Below are 18,156 nucleotides of genomic sequence, written 5' to 3' on the forward strand. Positions count from 1 at the left end.
AGAAGCCGTCATGCTTCAGGGCATAGACTTGAACTCTAGCCAAGGAAGAGAGATGAAGGAGAGCTTTGGGCCAGGCGGGGAGAAAATTTTACTCAGGGCAGGTTATTCCATAATTACCCACTTAAACTTTCTTCATACGTTTTGAGATGCATCTGTTTCTGGCCAACGTCAGAGACGGAAGGGGTGGATTGCTGGTGTGATCCAGGAGGGGAATGAGTTTCGCCATTCTTTTTGCCAGTGCACTGAGTTTATAATATTTTCTGAAACCACAATGAAATCCCTTTCCAAGCATGACCCTTGCTCTGCCAGTGATAGCCACAACTCCTTCCCCTAGCCCCGTCCTTCACACTTCCACAAGTAATACATAGAGAAGCTGGTACAAAGCCAGGTCAAGATGATAAGAACAAAGCCTTGAAGGCTGTTCTTAGATACCAGCTTTACTTCTACAGAGGAGGAAATTTTCAAAGAGGTGAGCTCTTTCTGTCTCTCTCTCAGGCAGGAGTCTCCTGGGAGGAAAAGAAAACAGCTTTCATTTTAGCAAGTCATGATATTTATGGCCCTTTTATGGGTTTTGTTTGAAAATATAAAAGTAGATGGACTTAAATCCATTTCAAAAGAGAGGAGATGGGAAGGGGAGAGACAGAGCATATGAAGGGCAGGTGGGTCTGAATCATCTGCCCATGTTCAAAAGAAAAATCAAATACCTTCTTTGTTTTATTATGGACCCCTTCTGCCAGTCATGAGGATAATGTCTGACCTTTTCTTGCATAGACCCTTTTATCCCTAATGACTTACAAATTTTCTATGTACACTATCACCAAGAACACTCACCTTGGGATGAAACATGACAACTATTAAATTATGCAAGTACAGCACCACGGAACAGTTGAGGTGTGATTGCTCCCAGGAAGCAGACTTTCAGATCATGTCTCCTGCAGAACTGAAAGCTTTATACTGTATTCCTCAGGGGCAACTGTCAGCTTCTGCTTGCTCACATACCAGAGTCTCATGTGGGCTTTTATCCATCCTATTTGTGGTGTCTGTTCAGCAACTGAGGTTGCACCCTTTTGAGGGCCTCATGCTTTTCATATGAGGAATCTCCTCTGACCCTTTGCCTCTAGGCCGTACTTTTGATCCAATTCACAGACTAAGGAGTACATGCCTTGCAAAATTATTGAGGGAGGGAACTTTCAGTTGAAGAACTGAGGTTTGCATTTAGTTTTGAATGTAGCTCAGCCTGTGGTCATTTTATCTGCTCTGGGAATGAACTTTCATAGGTTATGACAGCTACTGGAAAATTTCTACGAGCAAAATGTACCAAGCTCCCCATTAACTGGTAGTTTCACAAAGGCCATTGTGGTTTCATAAATCTCTCATCTCAAGCAAGGAGGGAAGAGATGTTCTGCCAAACCTAACGGATGGCTTTTGACTGGATCTGAGTTTAGTATGGAGTCATTGCAAAGGTCAAATTGCTGGGATGGTCCATGAAGACGGACCAGTCACACAACATTTCATACCGGTTGGTGTATTGTGCATCTTTCTTTCACATGATGTCCTGCGGTAATCAAATGGAGAGATCACAAACAGGCAAATCTCTAAAATCAGGCATGGTCCTGGCAGGACGTGACCTGAAGCATGTAGCTGTCTGGCCAGCTGTAAACAGTTCTTGCCGACATGGTTGTTTCCTAATATCACTCAGAAGTCCAAAAAGACTCTTAAGACAGTGAGCTCCAGGTCAATGCTGTTGGTAGTTGGGTGATGCTATAAAAATGATCAGTTTTAAAGGTTTCTGTCTTCTAACTATCATCACCTACATCTTGGTTTGGTTTTATGCCTGCATACATGCCCTTCTGACTGGAGTCATCTTTCCTTTCATGGTTACTTGTTCAGAGTCCTTGGTAAGTTTGAATCAGGTCTTAAGATTTATTGATCTGGCCTTGGTCATTCTGTGGTGTGTTCTTTGATTTAATTTAATGACCGTAAAGCATTCAGGCATGTTGGCATGAAGGGTGCACTGGAAAAAAAATAGTGATTGATTGATTGATTGATTGATTGATTTTGTAGAGACATTGTTCTCTCCATAGTTAACAATGAAGCTCATTTTCTGTTATACCCGTTTGTGTCTTCCAGGGCATACATATCTTAACTGAAAGTAAACCAGTCTGCCTGTAGGTATGAATCATATGTGGAAGCAGTTACACTCTTGTGTAAGGATTAAAGTTGTCTATTTTAAAGATACATGCAAGCAAAAATCTTTGAAATGCAATTCAGGAGTCCCTTCTCTTGCTCTCTAAGACAGTTTGCACATCTACACACCTGGATAGCTTAGCATAGACATCTCAACATTTACTTTAACCTGTTGGTCCTGGGAAGAAGTGAATTAATATTGTTGCCTGCTTTTATAAGTCACAAATAATATTTTCCCTTTATGTCTGTGTGTGTGTGTGCATGCCTGTGTGTATGTGCACGTGCACCCTGTGGCAGAGGAGGAACAGCAGTCACCAGAAAACGCTTAGCTCAGAAGCTACTGAATGATTGTAACAGAGGGATAGAGGGAAGCAACATGAAATCAGCTCCTGAATACGCTGAAATCTACCAAAGAACAAAAGGCAGCCTAGGGAAAAAAAATAAAAGGATAGTATTCTTCCATGTCAAAAGAATTTCTGTTCCTAAGGGTAGCCAAATTGACAGGGTGTTCATTGAAGTAGATTATGTTGGTATTGGCAATACACAACCTAAATACATGTACTTTGAACCTCTCTCCATTTTTTTTACCTGAAGAACAATGTAACAAATCGTATTGGCATTTAAATTATTACTCCTGTGTGAATAAGTTAGCACCTTGGTGAGATGTCTGGGGCAATTCACATACCATTTAGAGATATGCTCTCTCCTCTCTAACAAACTGTTTGTTACACATAGTTCCCATTTTGGAAGTTTTCTTCACAATTAGAACAGCCAGAGATTTAACCCACTTTCATTCAGGGAAATTACACAGAATAGGTAGGTAGCTTTCAAAGAGATTTTGCTGGAGTACATGAGCATGCAGTGTCTGTTTCCAAGCCCTAGACTATATTAATCACATGCCTTCTGCATCTCTGTTGGATTGTCTATGAATTTAGGAAGGTCATGGATACTGTGTTCTCATGTTATAATGTCTATATGAAATGTATTCCAGCTAAACCCTTTAAGGAAAGGCAGGCAATGCAACATAACCGTCCTCAAGTAAAACTTTTTGTCTCATAATTCACCTAGCTCTCCACTACAGCTAATGAGTAAGCATTTCCCAAGGAGCTGTAAAAGAAGGAAATGGTGCTAAACTCCTTTTAAAATTATCCAGTCTAAACTAGTGCCACATGCAATAAATCAAATTGCCCTGAAAATCCTAGGTGAAAGGAAATGGGCTATGGCCCCATACCTATCAGTATTACAATGCAGAATGCAGCTGTTCTAGGAAAAAAACTAGGAATAACTTATTTCTGGCACAGTTCTGCTTCCTTACAAACTTGCTTCTGCCATACTGAATTCTCAGTCTAGCACAGATGTCGTTTTATCATCTATGTCCCACTGATGTCCCTCACCCTCTCAGTTTCTCACAGTCCCCTTCACATTTCTCACAAACCTGTAAGTTCTGTAAATCCCACCATCTCCTTCCTTCCCACAGTCGTTGCCCCATAACCATTCCTCCAATTTTTATACATCTAAACAAATTAATATTTTGCATTAGCCTCTTCGGCTTACATACATACTTTACTGTCTCCATCCAACATAGGTCCCTGTCTTAATTTGCCTATTGTCTTCAGATCTCTTCTTGAACACTTCTTATCTCCTAGCTGTCCAGCTTTCATCACTTTTTAAAATACTTACTTCACTCTGATCACCATCAGATGGGTTTCTCTCTCATCTATCCTTTCTTAACTTCTTTGATTCCCACATACTCTGAGTTTCTACATTGTTCAAAGAACATTAAGGTAGAAGAAATGAGAGGCTGGCTGTGAAAAAATGCAGAAGGACTTAATGAGACTGAGATATAATATATAATGAGACTGTGGATATAATAAATAAATCCATTAAAATATCACCTTGGTGCTCAGCAAGAGCCAAAAAAGCATGCAAACTGTAAGGAGTTAATAGGGAAGGAAGAGAGAAAAGGAAAAAGAAGGTCATTATGCTACAGGATAAATCCCTGCCGTACCTGCACCCTGAATACTGTGTGAGGATTTGGTCCATCATCTCAAATGTGACAAAGTAGAACTGGAAATGGTTTGGAGAAGAACAGTCAGGATATGCAGAGACATGGATCCTTATGAGGAACGAGTAACTCAGGCTGAAAAACAGAATGCTAAGGACGGGGAATAATGATAGAGGTGGGTAAAATCTTGTGTGGCATGTAGGTACTAACTAGAGATTATCTTGGCATCAAAGGAGGCTAGAGGGCAGAGGGTTCAGAACAGACGAAAAGGAGATGGCTTAGCTTTCAGGGCAGAGTAAGTTGTGGGAGTTCTTGCCACAAGAGATCATGGAGACTAGCAGGTACAAGGCTGTAATGGCTATAACTCAAAAATTACTAGGGACCTCCATAGAAGGAAAATCTACCCAGGACTATTAAATACAAAAATATCACATGTGGCTCAGGAAGTCCTTGAGTTGCAAATGATGAGAAGCTGGAAGATCATGCTGGGGAAATACCACGTATATCACTGCCCTTATATTCTTCCCTAGGTATTCAGTGTTGTTCTCTGGCAGAGACAGGATATTGAGCCAGTTGGACCTTTTGTCTGACCCCATATAGCCTTTGTGATGTTCCTGTGTTTGTATTCTTAACTGACTGCATGGATGCTCCTTACTTTCACCTTCCACTATAAAATGCCAAACCCCCCCTCCTGCCTACAGCAGCAAATTGAGGCTGAGCAAAAGTATCAGTCCAAGCGCATCTTTGCTGAAAAATCCTTCCTAGATAAATTTGGGTACTTACCTACTCTTTTAATCTAGTGTCAGACCAGTGTCATTGCTGAAGAGCCATTCACTCTGCAGCTCTGATCACCTGAAGCAATCTGTGCAGACCTCTTCCCTTTCACTGATTCCCTATCTCCTTCTAAATTCTCATCTTAAAACCTGACTTTGTAGCCTGCCTTCAACCTCTCCATTTCTGTCTCTCCTGGTTATTGGTCTTATGACTGAATGCTTTAATATTTTCACCATGCAAGGTCTTTATGTCACTGTTTCATGTAATTTATACCTGTGAGCTGGAGCCTTTCCCATTTCGCTTGCAAGCACAGGCCATACACTGAATAGAATCCAAAATGATCCCCACCCCCGTATTGCTTTGGGGGTTTGCCTTTATTAACAAGGATATAAGCAATAAGAAAATAAAGTTCAGCTATTTCTAAGGCTTCTCCCTCATGACTGCTCAGCCAGCATCTTAGATGGCCTCTCCCCAGCAAACCATTTTTATCTCCCTTTTACACAAGTGAACTAATAAGCCACCTACCTCAGTGAGTCAGCAGAACCCACTTAACCCTTTCCCAGAAGGGTCAAAACACGCTATCAGGATGGTTTGGCTCAGGCTTATTATAGAACCATATTCTGCCCCTCAGTCTTGAATAATTTATTTGTGCGGCAAACCTAGATTACTGTTTAAATCAAAATGCTACCCAAACAAAGGCTGTGCTGTACAGTGCGAAATGAAACCAATTACTACATCATAGAATGCTCATCTTTTACAGTGTAAGATGCCCCCTGCAGTACTGCAGAGGACAGACATTTCTGTTGAGAACAGCAGCCAGCCACAGGAAGCAGGAGAGAGATTTTTCAGAGGGAACCAGCCTTTGATAAAAAAGTAAGTTCAGTGCCAGAAGGTGTTGCACACTTTCACTTTGATCCATCAAAACTTAAGAGCTTTTCTAGACTGAAATTAAAGCAAGCTCCAAATGATCATATGCAGAGTTGTTTTTTGCAGAGCAACTTCACCAGGGATGAAGAAAAGAGGAAAATGACTATCCCAACACACATTGCAGAAATCCAAAATAAAATATCAGAATGTGGATCAAAGCCTGGAATTACACTAATTTAAAAAATACAACTCACAGAAGTATGCAGAAATAAGGAATACATTGTATTATATCGTAGTAGAAGTGCACTATAAGCCTTACAGCATCTCTGGGTGTCTGACACATTAACAAGACCATGTTCCCTGTGCACTTCAAAAATGTATTCTGAGTTTACTCAAAAAAAAAGAGAAAAAACCCCACACAAGTAAAATATGTTCTTTATCTTATTTTTCTACCCCTGTTATTGTTCAATCACCTGATTTTCAGAGTCCATTCACCTGACAATAAGTAGCTATCATTTACCATAGTCCTGGCTGCCAGAAAGAGCCATTTTTATCTTCAGAGAAGCAGGGATAATGTCTAATCAGTGAGTTATAGTTGAGAGAAATTATTCTAAGTTTAGGAAAATTGGCAGCTGCATTTTGTTATCAGTAACCATTATTTAGATAGCATTGCTGATGTGTGTGGCGTCATACAGACAAGGACAAAGACCAGGCCCTTGCCCTGTGGAGCTTATTGTCTGTATTACATGATTAAAATAGGGAGAGGTACTAGCATAATAGTAACAGTGAGCTCTAAGCATTGCAGTGGGAGGGAAAAGAGATGACAAGAAAAAGAAAGACAAAACTTCCTGTGAGAGAGCAATACTGCATCATCCCTCCATTGTCGTTTTATACTCAGCTCTGACAGAGGGTTTTGTTGTTTCAAAATACAGCCTGTACAGAAGAGGGAACAGATAATTACAGTGTAGAAATCAGAAGAAACTAGCCTAGGTGTTTATAAGAGAGAAGTGGAGGATGTTGACTGGTGACAAAGAGTTGGGTACTTTGATGTGTCAAAGACACAGTGTCATACGAACCACACAAGTGATGCTGTGGCAAGCCTGGCAGGTCATGTCACACAAGCTCAGGAGGCTCTGCAGGGCATGGAAAGACCAGAGGCACTCAACTTAGTGTACTCAGTTAACATGGAGACTGTGCTCCTTCCACTCACTCTGAAAAGTGGGCTCTGTATCTCATTATACAAACAACACATTAACTGTTACATGCCATCTAAACCTACCATCTCCTGAAAATGAGCTTCCAAGTACTACATTCAACAGACATACAATTTATCTTTGGGCGCATGGTGCCTTATACCAACACTTTAGTTATACATAATTTTATTATGAGGTCAGTTTGTGTATCACTCGTTTCTTTTAAGGCAATCATGTTGAAAATTAATACATGACAATCTTACTAGAGACATAAAAGCACAGACTTAGCTGAGCTGCATACATAAAACAAACTGAAGTCAGTACTTCAGAAACCCAGCCCAACCTAACACACCTAACCCGAACTCTGTCTCTTTAACTACATCAGAACATGAGTTTTAGATGGCTGTTAATACTACTGCATTTTTCCTTTGTTGACCCAAAGCAGGAAACAACCATACAGAGCAGAGATTACTCCATCTAATAGAAAACAATGGTACCACAGGAATACATTCACTACTGCACTGAACTTCTAAAAAGAAGGAGGCATCTTCTTTTTTCTATTGCTTCAGCTACTTAGTGAAGTAAAACAGTACATGTATGCCCCTGAACTGTCTTACTTCTGTAGACATAAGACTGGCGCAGAAAATGGAGCCTACCTGGCGATATCTTCTCAGTGGTATAAAGTAAAAAACTGATTAAGAGAGGAACATTCTTCAAGTTCCTAGAAAAGGCTGTTGGCTTCTTCCATTTATGATCAAAAAGATCCTAGGAAAAATATGTCCAGTCTTTAACAAGACTAGGAAATTGAAATAACCAAAATGGGATGTGATTGGTCTTTTGAATTGAGGTGCCACCATTACTTGCTTTTGCTGCTGAAACATTGTCTGGCTCCTAATAGCTTCTAACATCGTGCTCCTACCTACATTGATCATTTAATACTAGCATCTTCTTTCTGACAAACCACAAACACTTCCAAAACTTGACCTCTTCCCTTTATCGCTTTTGATTAAGAAGAGAACTATCTGCAGGAAATGCCCTACAAACCACAAAGGATTATCAGAAATATAATGATGAGTGATTCAGGGACTCTGTGGCTCTGCTTGTGTTCCTGTAATCTGATCTTGGTCACTCTTCCCGTCTCCGCCGGAGCTTTGCTGTAGTTTCTTCTAGTCGGCTTCTCCAAGCAGCGATAATGGCATCATCATCCATCTCTTCTTCCTCTTCCTTACGCATGCTTCGCCTGTACTGAGAGAAGTGTCTAGATGCAAATCTTTCTTCACTTTGTTCCACTTTTGCCTCCTTCTTGCCATCCTCTTCAGACTTTGAAAAGCTCTGGGTGAACTTTCTCTTAGCTCCAAATTCTGACGTGTCTGACCTGGCCTCCTCTTCACACGCCTCCACATGATGAGATCTAACTCGACTCTGTGTAGATGGTTCAGGGGATTCAGAGTCAAAGGATGGTTCAGGTGTTCGTCTGAAAACATGCTGCTCTGGACTCTTTTCTCTGGAACTTGTTGTCTCACTGACCCTTGACCTTGTGAACTTATACATCTTTTTGTCCTCTGTTGCAGAAGCAGAGGAAAATCTTGACATGGTTCTCAGGGAATCTCCATTTGACTCATAGGAAGAACAGCTGTCTAGCTCTTCTCTTTGGGATCTGGAGAATCTGTAACTGGATGTTTCAGAATCCATCTCTCTAACTTTGGATGATCTGCTATATTTCTCTCTAGCCTTCTCACTTTGATCATAATATGATGGTGGTTCTCTTTCTGCTTTCAGGCCACTGAGCCACTTGGTAATATCAGTCTCTATCTCTGACTTCAGTGCACCCGTGTTTGCAGGTTGACTGGACAGATCAAAGACTGCATCAGTTCTGTCAAGATCTGCTTGCAAGAGGCGCCTGTGGCTGTTTGTTGTACTCTCTCTATCATCTTCTGTTTCATTTTCCTCTCCTTTGGTAATCTTCTTTTTAAATAAAGTGCTGCGTTTATTGTCTGAGATCACCTTTTCAATTTGATAATCTGACATTTTCTCTCTCATTTCCATTTGCATCTCCTTCTCCTTCCTCCTGAGTTTCTTCAGGTCAACATCATCAGCAAAGAGGCTGTAGAGCGGCTTGCTTGTCTGTGTTGTCTTCATGTTTGAACTAGTCCCTTCAGTCCTTGCACTCACTGAGGTATTGCAAGACAGGACAGATAGAGATTCAGCCCTGTGCATGTCCTGCTGGCGAAGCTGAGAGGTAGCAAGAGATAAGCCACTCTGAGCACTGAGAAGAGAAACCTTATCATCATCTACACGCCTGCCAAGGTCACCTGACATTACGCTGGAGGCCATTGCAGACGATGGGTGGGACAGCATCATAATCTCATTTTGCTTTTGAGCAATAGTTTCACTGACAACATTAGCGATCCAGTTCTGAATGCTTGCCATGGATATTGTGTCACCTGGGCCAACTGGGAGATTGGGAGGGGGTATACGTGGCATCTGAGGCTGCATTGCCCCTGTGCTGCTCCTGGTCTGTGATAAAGATGAATGATTTGTCTGCATGCTCAGTGCAGAAGCTGCATCCTCAGCACCGCTTGCAGAAGGTGCTGAGGGACAGAAAGCTGACAGTGGGATACTCCCACTCATCATACTGTCTGTCTCCCAGCTGCACATGGACTGGCTTTCTTCTAAAATTTTCTTTGAACGTTCAAGGAGCTCTACACGCCTCTGCTTCTTTTTGGCTGTAGCAGAATCCTCACTTTTGGCAAACTCCACAAATTCCTCCTTGCTTTCACTGCCCACCTTCTTCTGCCGCTTCATTTTCCAAGCCTGGTAAGCAGTCAGGTTGACATCTGACAAACTCTTCGCTTCTGTCCCCTCCCTGTCTGCCTGGCTTCCATCTTCTGCTGGAGATGGTGCAGAAGATGATGATGATTCTAAATCCTTCTTGTGAAAGCCAAACTGTATCCTCTTGACCTTCCACCTTTCTAGAGGAGTCAACTTGTCTTTGTTCTTTTGGCAGAAATTGTAAAAGGAGCTACTGTCTGAAAACACGCTCTCCTCATCCACATCCCTCTCCTTTCTTCCTGTTTCTGGAGATTGTCTCTCCCCAACAATTTTCTTCTTAAAACGATACCTCTGAGCAGCTTCCTTCTCAATCTCCAGAAGCCTCTGGTTCCACATGTCCCAGGTGCTCTCTGAAGACATAGAGCCTGTGCGGCTCCTCCTCATCCTGCTAAAGCTACTGGCTTCCAGCTGTTGTTTTAGGGTTCGGATCTCAAAACTGCTCACACTCTCAACATCACTGAATTCACCTGATGGGTAAGGTCTTCCTCCCATGCTGCAATCTCCATCCTCCTCCCTGGGTGGACCTTCCATTTGGTATTTCTCATTTCTGCGCTGCCAGTCATGGATCCTCTCTTCCACATTCTCCTCAGATTGTTCCCCTTCCTGATCCAGAAGCTTTGGAGATGTTCTTTCATGGTTAACTCCTGGTTCCTTTGCTGGCAGGCCTTGTTTCTTCCTCCATTCCTCATACAACTGTTCTTCTTCCTCCTCACTGATGAGGGTGGAGTGTTTGGAAACCCAGCTAGTTTTTCTCACCGATGAAGAGCTCATAAAACTACCCAGCAGGCTGCTGGTGTCCTCCTCTTCTACTGTGATGGAGTGGGCTTTGGCTCCCATGATGCTTTCTGAGTCCCCAACTCCAGACAGACGGGAAGAGGTCCCTGCATGGACAACAGGACTTTGACTAGGAGTGACTTCTTCATCTCCAGTACGCTCCGACTCTCGTTCCTCCAACAACTGCTCGTTGAGCTCCCTTAGCTGTTTCAGAAAGCCATCATTGGGGTAAATGGCACGCTTCTGTCTCAGAGTCATCAGAGCCTCCAGAATGGTCATATGGTGGTAGATCATCAGGTAAGCAGCCACCAGCACAGCTGAGCGACTGATTCCCATTTCACTGCTGACAAGGATTTTGCCTGCAGATATTGAATATAAAAGTAATTAGCTATTTCCAATAACATAGAGAGTTGCTCTGATATGTAGCACAAAAGCATTCTCTGAAAAGTGTTAAAAATTAGACAGATTGTATGCTTCAGTGACTGAAACCAATACGAAATATTTTTTAGCTTTGTCATAATAAAAATCTAGATATATATGAATAAAAACCACATTAGTTTCAAAAGCTGTTGGCAGGCACATTTTGAAACAATCTAAATAATATCTGTATTTTCACCTATACACTTCACTCCCCTGAATAATCAAAAAGCTTATAATAGGTATTAGAAAGACAAGAGATACAGTGTTCTTGACTTGCTGGCTGACCTCGGGTAAGACATTTAAGCTTTCCATGCTTCAGTTTCCCCATATGTAAAAAGGGAGATATCAGCCTCCAGGAAGGTATTGGGAGGATAAGCAAATAACTTATTTTTTAATAAGACACCTTAGAGGACTTAAATACAATTTTATATTAATTTAATTATATTTTTGCCAGAATCCAGAACTGTTGTTTTGTAAGGTGCACTTAAACAGTTACTAGTAGACTGGTTGCAGGCTAGAGTCACCTCAGAACAGGAGAACCAAGCAACTAGCAGAAGAGAGATGATTTTGACTTTTAACAAACTGATAAAGCTGCTCCAAACTACTGGTACCCACTGTTCAGTAAATAGTGACTGCAAGAGCTAGAGTCAAAGCTGAGGGTCTGCTTATTTCATGGCATTTACACAGAAACCACCTCTTCCAGAAAACTAAGCTTTGGCACAGAAGAATTTTTTTTTAAAGTTACTTTTATAGAAAATTACAGTTAAAGAAAAGCTTGTAAATATGAAGAGAGCTTAAATGAGGCTCTGCTAGTCTGCAAGTAACTGAAATTACTGTTCCTAAATGTGTGATAAACTCCAGTTTAATCAAACTGTTTGCACTGAAACTTAATGAAGCCCGTTTAAACACCACCTTTCTGACTGTCGATATGTTACTGCAAGTATTTACCTATTGTACCTATTCCTACAATCCTGAAATGTCTTTTACACCTTTCTTAGTATTAGAAATCTCCGTTGCCATCCAAGTGTTTTAACAGCCAGTAAAGGCTAACAGCTCACCAAAGGGTGCAGATCTCATTCCTCTGCTTTCTTTCAAGGCTCCTCTGTGTCCCTGCTTCCTTTCTTGTGTTGACCGACCCTGGTGCTCACCTTTAATGAGCCAGTTCAGCTCACTAACCCCATGGAAAACCATATTTTCCCTGTTGGGCTGTTGTTTTTGCTGGTTTAGCGAGTTGAAGGGCCGATGAATGCCAGCAGCAGTAAGCATTTGTGCTGTGCCAAGGGTAGCAATGGGAGTTATGAGGAAGAATATAGATGGGTAGAGTGTCCCTCCTTGTGGTGTTGGTGGTGAGCTACTAAAATTGGCTCAGCTTCTCTCGCGTACTAACAAAACTTCTAACTTTTCTTACTGTCACTTCTACTAGGAGGTAAACTGTTGTCTCTGTACAAAAATTAAAAGCATTGAATACATATATGAAGAATATCAGTGATATCACTGATTGTGGTGATCATTTTCATATTGAATTCCATAAAGATATTTCTAACTGTCCACTGAAGCCCCAACAAAATGACCAGTATGCGCTGGAGGCCCACTGAATAACACTTGCCATGGAGCTGGAGTCCAGCAGATTATACAGTAGCTTGGGTGCAGACATCCAGGGGTTCAACCCAGCTGTTTGGATTGTTCTAGTAAATCAGCCTTTTGTAGTAAGCATCCTGGCAAAACTGAAACTTGCAGTGTACAGGAATATATCAATATATATTGTGTTATAGAATATAAATATAAAAAATATATTTATTGGAGCAGGGCTTCACCTCATTGCAATAGGAGGGTTCTTTCAAAGCACATGAGGGAGGTTGCTCACAGCCAGTTTGAGTCCAAAGACATCAGGCTTCCAGCAGGGGCTGCCAGGCTGCCTCCTCTCACTAGTTTGCCCTCTCCTGTTTTGTATGAGGCATGGCAGAAATGGGCAAGAAGTGTTCACCGCAACTGGATGCAAAGAACAAAGTATCTGCCTTCTACCCAATTACAAATGTGGCATTGGCTGTTTATCAAAGTAATGTTTCCACCCATTAATTCCCAAGCATTCTGGAACCCCTGTAATCTTTTCCTCTTACCCCTGTAAGTCAACAGTGCTTCGTCAAGGAACTCTGCAGCTGGACGGAAGTGTTTGGAGATATCCATATCTGGAAAATCATCCACTTCAATGCCCAGGTATTGGATATTCAGACCGTTGTAGAAATCTGGTCCTGTGTATACACCTGTACCATGAGCTGCATTCAAGATATGCGTGATCCCCAGTCTCTTCAAACGGCTTTTGTTCACTGCAACACTTCTTCAGAAAAGAAAAAAAAAAAAAGATGTTAGATATCAGTGCTCCTATTTCAGGTAGGAAAGAAGCTGAATGCTACAAGGTCTACAGAGCTCCCAGTCTGTGTTACTTATCCAATACGTGGCTCCACTCAGACCTTAATGTCCTTTGAGAGTTCTACACGTATTTCTCTCCAGTACTCACTGCCAAAAGAAAATGAGGAACCTGCACTCAGCAGTACAGCTGCATGTTCAGTTTCCACTCCAGCCTGATTTTAAACTCATCTTGCCATCCTAGGTTCAGGCTGTTTACTTATTTCTCAATTTTTATCACTCTGTAATTGAGGCTTTACACTAGATCCCCTTCTAATTCTGTCTGGTCACTTGCACAGGGGTCTCAGACAAGCTGAGCCATGATACAGAAGACCTAATCATTTCCCCTGATACATGCTACAGCATTTCTTAACTTTCTTTTACATAACAAAGACTTTAGGCCCAATTTCAGGCCCAAATTCCAATCAGAACAGTGTAATTTGGGCTCATTTGCCTTTTCTTCTACTAAATTGTCAAAGAATTAAAATAGCATAGGAAAGCTGCTGATTCTATTCCAGAAGTATTTACTTTTCAGCACACAGAGATCTTTGTGAGCATATTCTGAAAAACACTTTGGGGGTCTCTGGGGATGAAAGGTATTAGATGCATGTAATACATGTTATGGCTTCAATGGTTCCATCTGACCCTTCACTGGGAATCTTGGGCAACTTGATGACAAAAGCTGACACTCACTTTTCTGCTATGAAGACATTAGGCCAGACTTCATCCACAGCATCCCTGGGGGTCTCCAGCCTGTCCTTTACAAGTGCCCTCTGCAAGTCCATCACACACGGCGTGTTAAACAAGCTGGTGTCATCAATCTTTTCCTTAACTCGGTTGTACAGGTCTTCCACCATCAACTGCTGTGCAGACTCTAACATTCCTGGACACACTGAATCTACCCTGGCGTCCTTTGTCTTCAGTTCTGGAATAAACTGACATTGTAACTAAAAGCATATAAAACCAAAGCAAATATATGACCTGTCATTCTTTGTTCCTGGGACAAGCCTTGTGACTTTCTTTTGTTCCCAGTAACATCACACTCTCCTGTGTGCAATGTGTGCATGCACATGCTTATCTAGTAGTCTCAGGGTAGTTAGCAATGGGAAGAAGATACTGCACTGTCCTCAGTCCAGCGACCCACCCTGGCCAAAGGCCTGGGAGTTAAAGGCACACTCATTCTAGCCCCAGAAGAATGCAGTTGCTCTCTACAGCTTCCTGAGGAGGGGAAGTGGAGAGGGAGGTGCTGATCTCTTCTCCCTGGTATCCAGTGACAGGACATGTGGGAATGGTTCAAAGCTGCGCCAGGGGACTGGAAAATAGAAGCATGTCTTTACCGAAGGGTGGTCAAACACTGGAAAAGGCTTCCTGGAGAGGTGGTTGATGCCCCATCCCTTCCAGTGTTTAAGAGGTATTTGGACAACACCCTTAATAATTTGCTTAAACTTTTGGTTAGCCCTGAAGTGGTCAGGCAGTTGGACTAGATGACCATTGTAGGTCCCTTCCAACTGAAACTTTCTATTCTATTCTATTCTATTCTATTCTATTCTATTCTATTCGTTTCTTGCAGTGAGCAACCAGAAATCAAACTGTATTCACCACTGCAGTACATGATGCTAACACGGATTCATTACACAGCTTCAAAGGAAGTCAGCAAACCTTTCGGTAAATTGTTATTTCTTTATGGTTTTCACCTCTACCTCAGATGGGTTTTCTCATAAAGGCTTTTTTTTGTCGTTTTAGGATCTCTGGATGAGAAAGGCAAAACAAGCGCAACTCAAGTCCCTATTACTCATATAGTTCTTTTACCAGTCCACCTCTTACCTTCTTTGATTATTTGTTTGGCAGCCACAGCAGATGACAGATGGATTGGCTCCATGAAGATACTCTCTGTATCAGTGTCCGATATCACTGAATACCTGCCAACCAACCATACCACCTATTAGGCAAATGCCCTCCACGAGATCACATCTTCAGGACTTGAGCCCTTCTCACCCATTCCAGAAGAGAGCAGCAGGGAACTGGAGCAGTGAGGAGCCTTTGATGGTAGAAGAGAAGCCCCAGCTCCTCTCCCACCCCTCACTCCCACCCTGCTCTCCAGCATGGTGCTACAGGCTTCAAATATGCCTTGGTATCCAGTGTTTGCAGGATGTAGACAGGTCCCATGGGGAGGAGCTGCAGTGAACTGGGAGTGGAAGAGAATTAACTGGTGGAGAAGTTTTTGGGTAGAGAAAATCGGTGTCTGGCTTGAGACTGAGAGGGGGATGGACTGCAAGGAATAGTTTCACAGGTAGCTCTCACTTAGACATAAACAGACATAAACTAAGTAGAATTTGTTGAACAACTGAAAGCAGATTATACCAGAAAACAGTAGGGTTTGTTTTTTTTTCTGTTAGCTAATTGCCTGCAACCATCCTTTGAGTTATCACAAGCTGCAATGCAAACATTAAGTTTGAAGCCTGTGAAATTCCCCCTCACTACTCAGTACATTGGTCACTTCATAGCATGAATCTGTGGCCAGTCTCTCCAGTCACATCATGTTTAACTGCAGGTGAGAAATAAGCCATGAAACCCACAAATACCTTTGAAGGGAGTTCTTTGACACACAGCATGATTTACATAATTTAAACAAAAAGGGACACAATCTTGAAAAGAAATATATTTCCATGTGAGTTCACCTCTACGGTCCAAGCAAATCTTCTCTTCTTATTTAGACCATCCTAACAAAATATTTTACAGAGAATGTGCCCAGCTTTTTCCTTGATGCATACCCTCTACATTTCCTTCTAAACAGATGGTACAGATCATCAGGACAAGATTGCTGCCGTCACCAAAGCTATCTGGCAATGCAGGCTTGAGGTACTTGCAACACACTGTTTATTTGTGTTTAATTAAAGCAGGAGAGGGAGGGTGATCACTGTGCAGTCAGGGCACAGCAAAGTGTCTGGAGAGCTAAACTGCTTTCATTCTCCAGAATCAAAATGGAGGGCACAGCCATCAGAATCTGCTTAATGGGCTCTTCTAGGTCATTTAGTTGGGTTCCAGCACTTGTCAACCGTGACTAAAAGTAATCCTTTTCCAGCTCTTCAAGGGAGTTTATGAGATGAGCAAGGGGAGCCTCCATCTCATTTACAGGAGATGACACAAATTTGCAGCTATGCCCTGCCTTCAATTCCTTTTGCTATAAAGGTTGCCTCCAAGCTCAATAAAAAGATAACAGTTGGTGATAATCCACGACCACAGCCTCAACCCATTTTACCTGTAGCTGCCCCAAGCATGCGTGAAATGCAGGTGCAGACCTGCCCAAGCCTGGATGCTGCAAGAGCCTCCCTGTGTTTAGAAAGGACCTTGCCATTTTCATCACTGCTTTTGGCATTGACAGCAAGAAAAAAAGGAGGGGGGGGGGAAAAAAAGGAAGAAGAAAAAGGAAGGGAAGGGAATAAAGTGGAGAAGTGCTTCTGTTCATTTTGAGTGTCTGATGTGCAGTAGGAGAGTGATTTACCAAGTTCAATACATAATTTTATGTTATATATATGAGCTCAGTGAACTTTCTAAACAATTTTTAAATGCATGTAGTTAAAAGAAACGAAACAAGCACTCCGACTTTCATTTTTCTGCAGTGCCCCACAGTTAATGGGAAACATTGCATAACCTCCTACTTGTTGAGAGCCACTGGGGCAGGTTCTTTTCAAACTTAAACCCTACTCCCTGCCTTCAGCTAAAGCATCTTGAAGTGTACAGAAAGCCCCTCAGAGCATGTTGCTTTAGGAAAGCATATAAAGGGATGTATTTTTCCTTGTGTTAGGAGAAAACCCATCTAATCATGCTTGTTTTCCTTGAGGTAACTCAATTTCTGACAGCCTCCTGTTCAGTGCCTGAAGCCTGTAGCTAAAGATGGCTCTGAAACAAACCCAAATCCAAAGACCCTCAGTCCTTCTGGGGATGGGAAAGGCTAGTATCAATAAAATCCACAGGTCCTTATAATGGCCAGAAAGATGGGGATGAAATTGGGAAGAGGTGAAATCTGGATCAGAAGTTTCAGCGTGGGGGTGGATGTGAGAGGATGAGGTCGGGAAGTGCAACGACACCACCCCTTAGTAACACTTTCTGCAATTAATCCCCCCCCATGTGCGTATACACTCTCAGCAGGGTGGATTCATTAAAGCCTGAGTCCTGCCTCTGCGGTCTCCCTGCTGGCACACTAACCCCCGCCTCAGGGAGGGGAGGGAAGCCCTGGGCTTCATGCTTCATCCAGGTGCCTGGGCAGAGAGGAGGCAGTGGAAGGGGAGGGAAGGCAAGCTGATCTACCACATGCCACCGGGAGACCATGGCGGTGGCGGGACCGTTGGGGGGCCCTGCCACAAGCATACTCACCTGCTGGGTGAGGGGCTGCGGAGATAGTGGGCCTGCACGGCTTTCACATCTGGTCCCTCATCCTCCTCATCGGGCACCACCTGCTCACTGTCCAAATCTCTTCTGCTGGCCATGGCAGCTGCAGGAGGATCCACTACAAGGGGAGCACAGCAGGAGGGAGGGCCGTTACAGAGGTCTGCGCAGGAAGCCATCCCCTGGTCATGGGGCAGTGGTGGCAGCGGGGGTACTGCAGAAGAGGCTCCCACATCTTGCTCTCACAACCCTGCGAGCAGTACTTGCTGCCCACCAGCCGCACTGGCCCCTCTGCCAGGGTGCCTGCCGTTCCCG

The 18,156-nt window shown here is 42.8% G+C and overlaps 1 protein-coding gene across 1 annotated transcript in view; it reads right to left on the bottom strand.

Annotated features, from left to right (window-relative positions):
• Positions 1-8,151: 8,151 nt before the first annotated feature.
• The window catches only part of DUSP27 (dual specificity phosphatase 27 (putative)), a 10,642-nt gene continuing 637 nt past the window's right edge, over positions 8,152-18,156 (bottom strand). Inside the window, exons 2-6 of the mRNA XM_010082737.1 lie at positions 17,830-17,962; positions 15,280-15,374; positions 14,149-14,380; positions 13,170-13,387; positions 8,152-10,991 (exon numbers count right to left, since the gene is read on the bottom strand). Coding sequence (XP_010081039.1) covers positions 8,152-10,991; positions 13,170-13,387; positions 14,149-14,380; positions 15,280-15,374; positions 17,830-17,942 — 3,498 coding nt within the window. The 5' untranslated portion in view covers positions 17,943-17,962. The remainder of the gene's footprint in view (positions 10,992-13,169; positions 13,388-14,148; positions 14,381-15,279; positions 15,375-17,829; positions 17,963-18,156) is intronic.

This window comes from Pterocles gutturalis, unplaced genomic scaffold, assembly GCF_000699245.1.
Source record: "Pterocles gutturalis isolate BGI_N339 unplaced genomic scaffold, ASM69924v1 scaffold1680, whole genome shotgun sequence".
Classification (NCBI taxonomy): Eukaryota; Metazoa; Chordata; class Aves; order Pterocliformes; family Pteroclidae; genus Pterocles; species Pterocles gutturalis.